Source organism: Charadrius vociferus, unplaced genomic scaffold (genome assembly GCF_000708025.1).
Source record: "Charadrius vociferus isolate BGI_N301 unplaced genomic scaffold, ASM70802v2 scaffold21, whole genome shotgun sequence".
NCBI classification, from domain to species: Eukaryota; Metazoa; Chordata; class Aves; order Charadriiformes; family Charadriidae; genus Charadrius; species Charadrius vociferus.
Window position 1 is genome coordinate 996,388 of NW_009646850.1, and position 15,080 is coordinate 1,011,467.

General features: G+C 37.9%; 1 protein-coding gene across 1 annotated transcript in view; it reads right to left on the reverse strand.

The window, feature by feature from the left end:
- Positions 1-15,080, reverse strand: part of INPP4B (inositol polyphosphate-4-phosphatase, type II, 105kDa) — a 288,721-nt gene that overhangs the window by 270,755 nt on the left and 2,886 nt on the right. Inside the window, 1 exon segment of the mRNA XM_009894169.1 lies at positions 15,073-15,080. This exon segment is cut by the window's right edge and continues 66 nt beyond it. Coding sequence (XP_009892471.1) covers positions 15,073-15,080 — 8 coding nt within the window.

A 15,080-nucleotide genomic window follows, 5' to 3' on the forward strand; every position in this document is an offset into this window, starting at 1 on the left:
AAAAAAAAAAAAAAAAATCAATGGATGAATATAATTATTTTTTAAAAACCAATGGAAGAGTAGTAGCTCAACTTTAATCTTAAGTAAAATTAGTTACAGTGAAGCAGTTTGAGTGTGTAAAGTGTGAACGAGCACCAGGCTGAAACTCAAAAGGAGAGTCTGTTATATCAGGAAACAGCAACATGAATTGTGTTGCCCAGACTGGATCAAAGACTACCAGGTAAATCCACGAGCTCTTGCTGCATCCATAGGAGTCTGGGCCATGAAGGGCATCCGCCTAAGCAAGACAGCTAGGGATTAGAGGACAACTATGGATTTTGCTCCACCACTCGTCCCCATGAACATTAGAATAAAATTTTAAAAAAAATTAAAAAAAAACAAAAAACAAAACCTGACAAGCACCACCACCTCTCCCACACTCGTAAAGCCCTGTATCTCTACAGATTCCCAGAGGCAGAAACCTACCCTAGATGCTTTTTCTCTTCTTCCCCAGCTTCAGAGTTTCCAGAAGCATTGGAAAACTATACTGACACAACTCATGTCAGAGTAGAGAGGGTAGAAGACTGGGTCTTCACGTGTTCCATAACACAGAAGGATGAGAAATTCTGAACTCCCTCCCAGATCTTGCATTTCTGAGTCTGTGATACGATTTGGGATATTTCTTGTCATTTCAAGATCATCAATTATAAAATCAGTAGGATTTTTATCAAACAAAATCCAACATTGACTATTGCAGGGGGGGATGACGACATACACAAGAAACCAAAAATCAAGCAAAAGTTTTACACTTTATCAGGAAGATGAGATAAGGGGAGAAACTCTATGTTCTCCCTTGTTTAAAATCTGTCAGATAAAACTTAGCATATTTATTTGTATTGCCTTTCCTAAGAATAATCCTTCTTTCTCTGCAGAGAATAGTTTAAGAAAGATCATTTTTATTTCAGAACCAAGCAACTTGTCAAATAAAAGCAAAATAAATAAAAAAAAATTGCTTCTCTCCCGACCAGAGACTGCGTAAGTTTTCTAGCAGAGGCTATCAAGCTTCTTTACAAAGGTCAAACTTCAGTGGTATTTAAACCCCCTGATTATTATTAATAGCCTATGACTTAGCCCACGGTGCCTTTTCTATAATGTAACAGCCTTTCAGAGCATTAACTCACAGCGCCACACAGGACACATCTATCCAGCAGTCCCCGTGGAGGGCTCAGCTGGCTTTCCACTAGAAGCCCACAGGCTTGCCCAGGACCCTGGGCAAACGCCTGGTAGCTGAAGACCAGACCGCTACAGCTCTGCTGCCACCATGTCAAGGCAGGCAGCTACGCTTACAGTCACAAAAGTTAAACACACACCTTTGGATTGCAGCACGGACAGAGTGTCACAGTTTTTCAGGCTTTTGTTGACACAGATTTAATTCCCACCTGTAATTCTTCCCAGTCTAGATCACTTAGCATTTCAAATAATTCTTTGAAGTGTTTAGTGTTAACACATATAAAAACATACTCTTTTTCCTTCAATTCACATATTTTTGAATAGGTTAGAAAAACACTTAAGTCTTAACAGTGACTGTTCAAGTGTTAATTATTTTTTCGCCACAGGAATTCTGTTTGTGTCCTGGTTTCTAAGCACAGTTCTCAACCCTAACATTACTCCAATACTTATAATATAACTTATAGGATGGATTTGGTTTATTTTGTTCCACATGCAAGTTAACTGAAACTCTGAGAAAGACGTCCAGCACAGCTGGTTCCAACCAGCACCAGAAAAAGTCTCAGATCCTGCCTTTTTAACACAATCATAACGTGATCACTGGTGACCGCAAAAAGAAAGATTCCAAGACAAAACAAAGCAAGCACCAATACCTTAAAACCATTTTTAAACCTAAGATAGATCTTTAAAGTGTTCAAGTGAGACTTGCAGGATCAATTAGAAGACTTTGCCTCCACGTATGTCCACACCATAGATCAGGAAAGAATGACTGGTATAAAAGAAAAAAAAAAAAAAAAGAAAAAAAAACACCACTCACTTCAGGGAACACAGAATTACTTCCCACCAGCCTGACAAAAGTTGCCATGTTCATTAAAGAGAAATGCAGAGTAAGTCACAAATATTCTAAAAGAAATAACTTCGCTTCTGATAACTGCCATGTGTCCAGCATTCCAGCCATAACTCCTAACTCCTTAAAGTCTGTATAAAATTACCCAAGGGAAAAAAAGAAAACAACAATAGAGTTAATACATGTAAAAAGAGGAAGGATACATCCAGGAAAACCTATACCACCCTAATATACTTCTTCCTCTCCATTTTATTCTCTCTCTTCAGCCTTTTTCACTTTAAAAAAAGAAAAAAAAATACATTTCCTTACTGCTGCACATATATCAAAGAATTAATCAGTTTATTAACAAACTTTGGAGTTGCTTGAGATGGCCATACATGCCTATTAAAAAAATGTTGAGCTGAGTGCAATCTATCAAAGCTTTGATAAAACCCAGATCAAGTAACACTGATTACTTACCAGACCGTTAATAAAAAAGTCTCGCTCCTCAAACACAGAAAAATCTCATCAGTAAAAACTGATCGTACACTGTATTTATTTCTCTAAAATCCATTCTAAAATGCCAACCATGCTGGCTTCTTACTGAATCCCATTATGTCCTTGGACTACATTGACATTAATCCTCAAAATGTCCCATTAGAGTTTAAGTCTGTTTATTTAACCTTCCTATGTATCTAAGAGACATCCATCAAATCAAAGACTCAGGTAAAAGCAGTTTCAGCTACAGATTCTGAAACGGGGGTGTGTTCCTGGTTATTTTAGGAGAAGGGGGGATTATTTTTTTTTTTAAAGGAACAAATTTTTTTTTTTCATTTCACCTCGAATTTGTAGCACATCAACAAGCTACCATCATCAAAATGACTCCTGCAAAAAGGGCGACTGAGTGAACAGCTGCAGATTCTTCATAATCACTACTAAATCTGCTCAACAAAGCAGTAGTGCTGCATCCCATAATCCCTGCTCCAATGAAATCAAAGCACCTGATGCTGGTAGGACATAGAAGCTTGTCACTCAGGTACCATGCTGCGGTAGTATCTGCAATGCACTTAACAGAAATAGAATTAATTGTCATGCTCTAAAGAGTTGATCCATTAGCACTAGCGTGTTAGGCTGTGATAAAAAGGAGACATCATTGGCAATGCCGAGACATACCTTCTCTCGTGGGAATACTTCAGAATGTTCTAATATTAGGAAAGCTTTTACACCCTTCTGAAACAGTACATAGATATCCATTTTTGTTTCATGAGCCTTTTGTTTCAACAGCCTCATCTGTTTTATACTTTATAAATATTGCTCTAAAGGAAAGGTCAATGACAAAAGTCTATGATACATTCAACATCAGGCAGCCTTTTCAAATAGTCACAATGCGCCAAAGTCTAAGAACTTGAGTAAGCCAAGAACAAACTAAAGGCCAGATGCATGTGATTAAAACACACCACACAACAAAAACACATCACCAAAAAACCCACCAAAGCATTAGCTGGAATTTTTATTGAGAGTTAAGAAAAAAAAAAACCACCAACCACAAAACCACACAACCAACACTCTCCCAAACCTAGCAATTATTTTTAATGTATCAGATCTGGAATTGTTTCTCTCTTTCTACACAAGAAAATGGAGTATGCATGACTCAAGCTACAGATTGCTTTCCCCACCTTTCACTTCTTCTGAACTTCTATTAGGAAGCTACAGTAAAGCTCTAAGTTTCAGCAAGTACAAGTTTTTGATTAATCTAGGCAACATTTTCAGTTCTAAAAAAATAAAAGTTTAACTTACCCTAAAAAATTAAAGTTATGTTAATATCCTGGCCAATCCTTGCCTGTGATCACTATTACCAATCTTCTACAAGCAGATATATAATAGAAGATTTCAAGTCTTTCTATTGAAGAACTCCTCTGTACTGCACAAATGGGTAGAAATTATAACACAGAATAAAATAAGAGAACGTTATAAAAATAGAATAATAATAATAGGAAGGTGAAGAGTTAACAGGTTTTGTAGAAGTAGTCACATGTCACAAACATGTTGCCGTTATCAGAAGTATTGCTGTGGCATACATTAACTTCTTCTAAGAAAGTTTTACAAAGTCCTTTACCAACTGCTTTGAAAAATTACACTGCAAAGTCAAAAGGCAGATGTCTTGCATTAACAGATGCCCAGGAGCAAGAATGTGTACAGTGAGGTGGTAGCATTTGCTAATGACAACAAAAGAGACTCAAACCCAAAACTGAAGGCAAAGCTCTCAGTATCCTCACCAACCAAGTGATAAAAAACTAAACAAAATTCAGTGTTGATAAGTGCAAACTGTGCACATTTGGCAAAACACACAACCACTTTTATAACATTGGACTTAAAATTAGATATCATCACTCAGCAAAGAAGTTCTGGTGGCACTATGGAGAACTCAACTCAGTTCTCAGGGCTGGTCAGAAAAAGAAAGGGAATAGTAAATAGTAGTGCTTAGTGAAGATACTGAAGGAGAAGGCACCATTTTGTCCTTAACAGTCATTAGTAGCTGCTGACAAACTAAGTGTGAGGCTAGAATAACACCACAGCCTTTCTTATAAATTAGAGTCACTCAACTTATTCAGGAAAAAAGAAAGTCTCATTAAATTTCAGAGTGAGAGAGAGGTATAAAACCCAGCATTTTTCTTCTTGGCTCAGCCAGGAGCCTGTGGAAGCATGGCTCCCCTTCCCTGACCTCCTCTTTCCCCACCCTTCCCACCACCATCCTAAAACACCTTCTGGTCCCAGTGTGACCAGGGCCTTGCCTTGACTGTGCTCATCCCCATGCTGATACCAAGATGACACTCAGAAGTCAACAAAGCAACCCTTTATGCTTCACTTCCTAACAGGGCAGAGAGTACAGCATAGATCAGGCCGCTCTCAAACTTGAGATCCACAGCAGTAGCAAGCACTAGGGAAAAAAAAAAGCAGCTAGTTAGGATCACCTGGGATGCAATTTAAAGAGCAGCACCCTGATATATGTATATATATGCACATCTCCTCTCCTCCCTTCTGCTAAATACAGCCTTCACGGATGAGTATGTGGGGCATGCACAGACTAGACAGAGATTGTCTTTGATGGCACAAGGTGCTCTACCCACGATTCCCTGGGCTGGCTGGCATCAATCACCTTGCAGCTGCAAGATGGCTCTAGCTGTACATATACTCCTCTGGTTTCCCTTCTCTCATCATCCTGCTCATAAAAGCCTAAACCGAGGTTAATCAGCAGCCCCTGGCTTCAAAATCCTGCTTTAGGCCAAAAATAAAAGCAAGTTTTGCCCTCAGTGAATTACTTCAGTGGAGTGTTTTTTTCTTAGGATTAGTTAACATTAGCATAAGATGTTCATTTGGCTGGTAACCTAAAACTATTATCTGAAGAGATTGCTGCTGCCATCTACTGACAACTTCCATTATAAACAAAATATAAAGCAACTTATATAGTCTAAAATGAGACAAACTGATTCAACAGAAAAGCCCAGCATGCACAAACTGGCAGCCAGGCTACATTACCTATCCACCAGGATAACGAAGCATGAAATAATACTTCATATCAGACACAGGCCCCTTTCAGTGAAGGAATCGCTTAGCAGTAGTAGCCTGACAAACTGGTTTACTGCCCTGTACAAAAGCAAATTGATGCAATCCGTTGGTTTGGGGGTGGGTTTTTTTGTTTGTTATGTTTTTTGAAATAAAAGGTGTGTGTTTCCTTTGACTTCTAGTTACACAGCACTAAAATTTAGGTATACTATTTCAAAGATGAGCCTTTAAACTTTCTTTCACAATATTTTCTCTTAGGATTAATATCCCAATTCCAATTAACATAATCGAAAGTGCTAGTTCTGTGCTTGGTTTGATACAGTCTTCTCTTCCCAGGGGCTCTTCACTGGAATGGGTTGTGAAGTGAAACAGTTTCACAGGCCAAGCAGCTCTTACAGCTACAGTCGAGACCAACTTCAAAACACAAACCAGAACATTTCCATGACTCCCTTCAGTACAGCTTCACAGACCGCAACAGGAGCTGTCTCCGTGAAGCATGTTAATCCACTGATATTATTAGTCTTCCTCCATCCCTAGGTTTCTTTCACATGTTAAGAGCTAATACTCAATGAGGTAACTGCCAAGTATTTTTAGTTGCAGTTTACTCAGATAGAGACTGCTAGACATTGTCCGTTTAGCACTCGTACACAGAGTTTCAAAGCCTTTCTTGTTTCCAATATAGATATCAGATGTTCTCTCATCAAAACCAGACACCTGTAGGAGTTGTCTCTAAAAAGTGTAGCTTGGATCACAAAAATTCTTATCCAAGTCTCCCAAAATAGCTATGGAAGCTAATAGAATCCTGATCCTGCAAACTTACCTCAAATAGTAAGGGCCTACTCAGCCCGAGGACTCTCTGTGCATCCATGCATGAAGCTGCCCAACAAAAACATCTGCCAGACCCACATTCTTTGAGAACCACCACGGAGTTCACTGCAACACCAAATACAGCAAGAGCCAGTGAAGACAGCCGCACAGGGATGCTCTATAAACCTTGTTAATTACAGTTATCTACCCAATTATCTATTCTAAACTAGACTGATGCTTGATTACTGCTAATTATGTAATTGTAACATACACAATTCCATATATTATGCTATTATAACATACCAATTGCTGCAGGAATAGTGGAGAACACCAAAAGCTATACAAAAATAAGATCTAGCTCATTCCATTAGGTAACACTTACAAATTCAGCGATTTACTCAGATGAAATGTTTTTTTTATATATACATATATAGCATTAGAGCATTTACAAACACAGATCAAGACCAGACCCTATGATATTATCAATTGTATAGATATAGAACAAAGATGTTAAACCACAAGAAAGCTGGAGAGTTTACATACCACAGACATGTAAGCCCACCTCAGCCCTTGGGAGAGCCCATGAACATTAAAAAAAGTGGCATTATCATTATGAACTTCTTGTAAGCATCATAGCAAAGAAGATTTGTAAAGGCAGAACTTAAAGGCAGATAATGAGATTACACTTTTTAATAAGGGTCTTGTTTTAGTACTTCCTTGTTGGTTCCATAGATCTATGAAAGCAGGCACGGTATGCTGAACACAGCTCAGCATCAGAGCTTTAAACAAACAACAGTTAGGGTACTGGAGACTGGGAAAAACATTCACAGTGAAAACAAAGAGCTTACAAAAGGAGGAATGCAACAGTCAGATGCAAAGAAAAGAGTAACAGTGAAAAAAAAAAAAGCCTAGGAAAACTATTTTTTGCAAGAGCTCTAATGGATATAACCAAATCTCATCTTTCCCAAGATCAGGACAAATATATTTCAGTAAGTGAAAACACAAAATAAGATTATCCCAGTCCAGAGTTTTAGGTGATAGAGAGGGATAAAGTGTGATCTATCTTCAAAAGAATCTACAAAACACAGACATAGGCAGAACACGAGTACTTAGAAACATGTTCCTGTTGAAAGCAATGCTGAAAATGGTGTGAGTAGCAGGAAGAGAAGTGATACTTACTTCGGCCATCAAAAGCAATGGGAACTTGACAGGAAAGATTAGGCAGCTGTTTGACTCCCACTGAAATTGAATTAATGGCTAAATGCACTGGAAGAGGTCTCTGAAAGGCGAGATGATAGTGTAGTTTGGACAAACAGGTATTGAGGCAGATCTAGATGCAATTTAGTACTGAAAAATATGTAGTTTTATGTTACATTTTTCTCATGTATGCTGCAACTCTAGGTACAGCACATCATGAATCCTCCAAAAGAACAAGTCAAAGGAATAAGCCGAGAATGACCAGGAGAAAATGGATCCACAGTCAGAGGGTAAGCTAGCGTTGGAAGTGGCAGACAGTTGCATGAACAAGAGAGATGTTTCTTAGCTCTTGTTTGGAAGAGATTATTCAAAGAAGATTAGTAAAAGGCTGTTCTGTAGAGCGCAAGGGATAGCAACAGGACTGGGGAGGATACTGGGATGGAAGTGTAATGGGTGACACTGCAAAGTAGTAACAGACTTCAGATATCAAAGAGAGTAATGAGCACAGCTGGGGAAGCAGGCAGGTCAAGGACACGTAGGCACAAAAAAGGAAGGATTAAAGCATACTTATGCCATGAAAAAGTGAAAGGAAGATATTATGGAACAAGTAAAGCAAGAGATAAAAGTAGACATAGAAGAAAACCAGGAGACAGAATGAAATTATCAAAGCAAGCACAGGTTTTAAGAAAGGGCTGTCTCCGACAGCAGTGGAAGGAAAGGGAGGGCTTCACGATCCGGAGAGCAAGTAAGTAACATCTGGAGGCAGGAAGGAGAAGCAGTAAGATAAATGAGGGAATCAAAGATGGCAAAAAGGCAGTAGGGCTTGCCAGGATCTTGTTAAGCTGGAACAAGAGAGAGATAAAGTCTTTCAGTTCATATTAAAAATAGGATCTAACAATTATTCTCATTACTTGATGGTTATAAACTGCATTTTCAATTACTGTTGGAAAGTAGACTGCAACGACAGTCAGCACATATACCTTAGCAATACTGTGCGGCTTTTCAGTAACAAAAGCTGTGTGTGCTACCCCTCAAGGAGACATGGCATTCTGGTGTCACTGGGCTTGCAGGACTTCCTAAAATATATGGGTCTGAGTCAGCACTACAACTGCTTCAAAGGAACAGTTACTAAGGAAATCACAGGTTATGCTTGTCTACTTACTGTTCTGCCCCAACTATTCTAGAAAAAAACTTTCATGGTCCCCACATTATCTCTTCATGAGCAGTGTGAAGACAGCAGCTTCCTCCCTCCTAACACTACATTGGCATTACGTGCATCATGTTTAGTGGGGTTTTAAGGCTAGAGTTTACAGCATTTAACTAGCATAGAGTTCTCTGCATAGCGTTCTTCCAATCCAATAAGGCTAAAAACATCAAGAGGTTGTTTTTTTTTTAAATTACTATTTAAATTAAGGCATGCAAAAAATACACATCGTTATTTAATAATAGGCCCAACATAAGTAAGGGATTTTAAATATAGACAAGATATCTCACTGACTTGAATGAATGACTACAAGTAACAGGAAACAATACCTTACTAAGGCAGGTTAAAAAGCCCACATGGCAACATCGCTTCCCTCAACACAACCAAATTCATTTGAGTTCTTAAGTGAACACTGCCTGATATTTAATTTATGTGTATGCACGTGTGTTGTTATATACAAACAAAAACCTCACTCCAACAGTAAGAGGTCAACTCCCATCTCAGTTAAGTGCAGGCAGAAGTACATGCAAGCTTGGGGCTAAGAATGCTCAAAAACACACAAAGACTTTTAAGCCACGTAAGGGGCGATATGGCTTCCAGATCTGCCAGTGCTACAGTTTGGTCATTTTCTGTGTCCTTCTCTATTTAGCACACCTCCTACTGTAAATCGAAATATTACCAACACAGCAACAACATATTTCATTGAAACTTACTGAAGGGATATTATATTACAGACATACATTCACTTACCTGCTTCTCAGCTTACAGACATTGCAAAAATATGGTCATAACCAATATCATACGTGTAATATTTAGCCAAAAAACCACATCAGCAGTGACATTCAATCCCAAAGCAACACTACACAGTGCGGCAACATTATTCTGGCTGTTCAGACCTTAACACTTAAACTGATACAGAGCATGCTCTAGAAAATTGAAATCACTGCTGAAAAATGGTTTATAAAAAGTACATCCTTAGCCAGAAGAGACACTTTTATTTCAAGATGCCCTGGAGAGATCAATGACTTACAGAATGCTAAACCACATACACAGAAAAAAGCCCACAGCCGAACAGACCAGAAAAGGCTCCACAGCTTCAATATAAATAAAGGATTCTCAATCTGTAAGAATATTTAAAAGACATCAAATTGGGAAGGAAAATACTAAAGCTATACAGCTATGCTGAAATGCTGAAAATACAATGTGTATGCCTGCCTGAGAGCAGAGAAGATTCATTGATACGTTCTCACATTTTTATGGAAGAACTTACATACAACTATGCCATGAAAACCTGAATAACGTTTTCACAGCTGCATTACAATGTAGTTCACATCAGAACCTCAGAAGTATGTCATTATTCTATTATTTCTACCTTGCACATGGTTCTCCGGTTATTGATTTATGAGTCAATCTGAAATCTTACTTTGAGGCTTTTCTGCCAACTGTTAATAATACATTACACTTGTGATAAATGCTGTAACAACATAATTTATGTTCAGCTTTCACAAACATTGCAAGAGAGCTTGTGATTATTGACAGCACAACTATTTAGGTTTGCTCATTAATCTTGTCTACAAAATCTTAAGCCCAACAATGCGTTTGGTTTAAGGAAAGATAATTCATTACAAGAGAAGTCCGAAAATATTCACCACCTTTTCCTTAATTTTCTCTGGCATTAGGTGTATTATAGCGCTCCAGTTTACACCTGTGTAGTTAAGTCTGTCATTTCTTCAACATAAATCCCTTGGGCTTAGGAAACAAGCATATAGATTCACTACAGTATGAACATGCCATACAGGTTTACTACCACAACATCATTTAGATTAGAGGGGGGAAAAAAAAAAAAAAAAAAAAGACAGGTTTATCATTTTATGTGTGAAATATGACTGCTAATTTAAGATACTTTCAGCACTCATAACAGCTTTTACTTTAAATAAGGTCATCCATATAACTAAACTTCTTTCCCTCTACATGGTAATTTTTAAAAATCAATACATCATAAAAGTCTTAAAAGGCAACATTTCACATACAAAAGCAGCATGAGTTCATTGAGCCAGCGCATGGACAAACTGTCCTAATAGATTGGAATGGTTACCTCCACAGGATCATTAAACCACAAACTAAGAAATAGACACTAATGATTCTCTCTGAGAATCCACTACAGGCTATTGATTAAAAATCCATTTTTTAAATAAAATTCCTAAATATGTATTCAAAATAAGTAGGTATGTCAAAACGTTTACTCAACAGAACATAATAGGCCCTCTAGAGCTATTGTTGAGGTGCAAAAACATAATTACACTTTTTAGTAGTATATGTAGATTGCAGAGTAATTTACAAAACTGGCTAAGTATCAGCATTACTATTTGGGAATGTTAGTATACGGGAAAATGAACCCCAGATGGGTTAGGTGGGTTCTTTACTTCAGTAGCAGTCACTCTAAACGCACATATATAGCAAACAACATTTCAGGTTTTTTAACCACAGGTGGGGGGGGGGAATCCAGTCTTGAATTGGCATGAGGATTAAAAGAGATTAAGACAGGTTAAAGTAATCTGTTTATTTCTTTCTTGGAAAAAAAAAAAAACAGAAAATTATTCTGAAAGACCTATGAACAGAAAACAAGGAAGTGACACAGCGTGACATTTGGTATACAAATATGCACCGTTCTTTAAAAAAAAAAAAAGAAAAGAATACAAGAGAAAACCATCGCTATAAATTCTGATCTGTAATTAAAAACAAAATCAGTAGTCAATACTGCAATCCCCAAAGAGATCTGAAACTTCTAATCAGAAGTCCTCTCCTATGCCAATGAAAAAAAAGCACATAATTATATAATACTTACTATACGCATTAGCAACTGTTGCCCAGCAATCTTCCTCCCCGTTTCCCACTCACATGAGTTCTAGAAGAAAGTACCTCCCAGGCTGGAATTGGGTGGAATCTAAGTAAATAATCTATATGCTTTAGGTGAGGCACATACTGCTTGTAGAGATGCCACTCCTGCAGACCCCTCACTACCATAACTTTGCCACCTACAACGGACACAATATGGTAGGGAACTAATCTGGAAAAAAAAAAAAAAAAAAAAAGATAAAACCAACCAAAAAAACCCAAGCCCTCCCCCTGCAAAAAAACAACCCAAACCCACCCAACTATCTGCACCACATGGAAGTCTACAAAGGAAAAAAGCTTCACTAACACTAGCAGACACTGGATTGTGCCTTAGGCCTTCAAGTAGGTCTACTTAGCCCACTTAAAGTCCAAAATAACTAACTCCACTCCTAGACCAAGGAAAATAAATGTCCTTAAGATGCCTAACAGGTTATTCTGCTGCATCCAAATATGATAACGTGGAGAAATAAACCTCATTTTTTCCCTATAGTGAAAACATACTGCCACGCTACTTAAGATTTACAGCACAGATAAGTCAGGAAGCATCCTTTGCAATTTCATAGAGAAGATTCTTCTTATACAAGTAGTATAATTTATGTATATTTGAACTAGAATGAGAGTCTGTCATTAAGCTTTATGCATTTGTATATGCAGACATGCACGTGCCTCTGACAGCAATTAATGAATAGCAGCAAATCAGTCTTCATTTCACGACAATGACTTCTGGAGTTAACTGTTCAGCATTCAGATGAGCTTCTAAAACAGCAGAGTTACTTTTCTTCTGTGCCAAGCCATAAGCCCAGTCAGTTTCCAGCAACAAAAATAGGAACATGGCTTCATCAGCGCTGTTCCAGGCACATCTTTCACACACTACATTACTTGAATTAGCAAAAGTTTCAGTAGGCTATTAAAAAGCAGAAAATTGTCAACTGTGCTTATTAAGATGCTTAATAACTTTTATGATAAGACTATTTTGGATTATTACACTGACAAACTTCACTCCCAAAATCCAAACTGTGATTTTCTGTGTCAAGAATCTGCTTCAAATTGGATGCCTGTTCATTTCTAGAGTAAGGTAAGGAAGAAAAAAAAAAAAAAAAAAAAGAAATACAGCGTACACTCACTTCTGTCCTCACAGCACACAAATTGCTTTGGTTTTACTTAGTATGCCTATAAATTGCATCCTTTGAAATAGGGATTTGAGATCCAAGAGAGATCTGTCTTTGTCAAAGCAGCTATCCTTTCCAGTACCCAACAGATGAAGCCTCTGAAAACGACCATTTCACAAATTCCTAGGATATAAGCTGACTAGTAAGTGCTACATCATTTAGTTTGATCTATTGTAAGACACTGCCCTTTAATCACTCAGTGGTCTCTGTAGTGAGCCTAGTAAGTTGTGACATTTTAAGACTGAGCACCCACTATATCTCAACACACTTGGATTTCAGTGGCCAATCATCCTGTGATCATTTGAATTTGTCTGACTTCAATTTCCAAGTTTTTCTCTTATTGTGACCTCCCTAATTAAAGAAAGTGCCTGATAAAAATCACGTTTCGAAAGCACTTTGACATTAACCCAGTCACAAGTCTTTTTGATAAGCTAAAATTTGTCAAATCTTCTGGTTCCTTCCATAGCTTCCACAAATTTTGAAGACTTCTTTAAACAAGGAAACAAGAATGAAATGCAGTTTTCTAGCCCAGACCTAGACACAGAGATAAAAATCGCCCACCTATTTAAGTGGTTCAGTCAAATGACAGGATTTCAAAGGGAATTCCCATTTACTTACTGCAAACCTAAATCATTTCAGTAACAAGCCATTAATTTGTGTCTCATCCTCCAAGTTTCTCAAGATACAGCCCTGCATTTGAACAGCCTGAGTGGACCTAGTGGGTTGCCTGATTTGCTGGTCCAACTGAGATTGCCTCATTCCATCCATCTGCAACTCACCTACACACTAAAAAAAAAAAAAAAAAAACAACCAACCAAACAACCCACAAACATAATAAACCACCATACACCATATGAACATGAGTATCAATCCACACTAAACTGTCTAGTATAGCAACGTTAATCATCTAGATTTCCAGAGCCGAACTGATAGCTACGTTTGATTTCAGCAAAACTCTCCTACTCCTCTCTTCACAGCTGCAGAGTTGATCAAAATATTTCCTGAAACTGTTCTACAAAATGCCAGAGGCTCCCATGAAAACAGGATACTTGGAGGAACATGGAGTAGAAGAGAGTAGTTTGAAACTTAAAGCCCTTTACTAAAAATAGTTTCTGCAAGACATACAGCAGAACAATAATGTATGAGGGTGTGACAAAGGGGTGGCCATGAGCTTGCTTTCACCTACATAAAACTTGTTGTTCCTTTTACCACCCAGGAGAATGCAGCCATATGAAACTCAAGCCAAAGAAACCTTTACATCTTACTGTCTCATTTTGTTTGCATACATACAGAAGTCTATCACATGCTCCTGAACAGTGCTTTGAAAGCAAATACTGCTTTAAAAGTATACCATATGTGCACATCCATCGCTATATTAAAATAAGCCACTATATCACACTGAAAAATCTTTCAAACAGAATATACAATCTGTCAAGCAGTACTATCATTTCCATCGAACTGCTGGTTCATACAGTATAAAAATATCCTAGGAGCCAATGATAAAATACTTACTGTTAACAGGTAAGCATCTCAAGCTCCATACTACTTTCTAACTCTTTACAGTCCAGTGCTGTTTTCAGGCAACTACAGAAACAGTGTTCATAATATCAGACAGAAAGGGCAAGAAAACAAGCAATTCCACACTTATTCCTTGTTCCATCCAGAGGATGAGTGGCCTCAACTCCTAGTAAAGCAAAAGGCAAATAAGGGCACCCAGCAGCTCCTGGAAGACTTTCATTGCGTGTCGGGGCAGACCCTATTTTAATAGGCCCTTAATTTTAGGCATATAATCACTCCGTACAACAAAGGAAGAGAAAACACCACCACTCTTCATAACAAATTTAGTTACAAAACCACACTAAAAAGTTGTGGTAGGGATCTGAAATTGCATCTTGAACATTACACCAATACCTCATATTTAGCTGTGAGATTGTTTTCTTCTTTCCAGTGGATTTGGTGGAATAATTCTGGATTTAGACCCATGAATGTTACGAGCAGAACCTGGCCATAGACTATTTATGGTTCAGCTACAGGATGTTGATATCATGAAGAATACCTAGCGTTATAGAAGGCAAACAATGGATTTATTTTTTTTTCATTTCCACTATTCTAATAGTAGTGATTTTTTTCCCCCCCCTAAAAGCACAATGCCAATAGTTATCATGAAAAAGGATTACTCAAGTTCTTACAGATTAGACTAACACATCAAGAA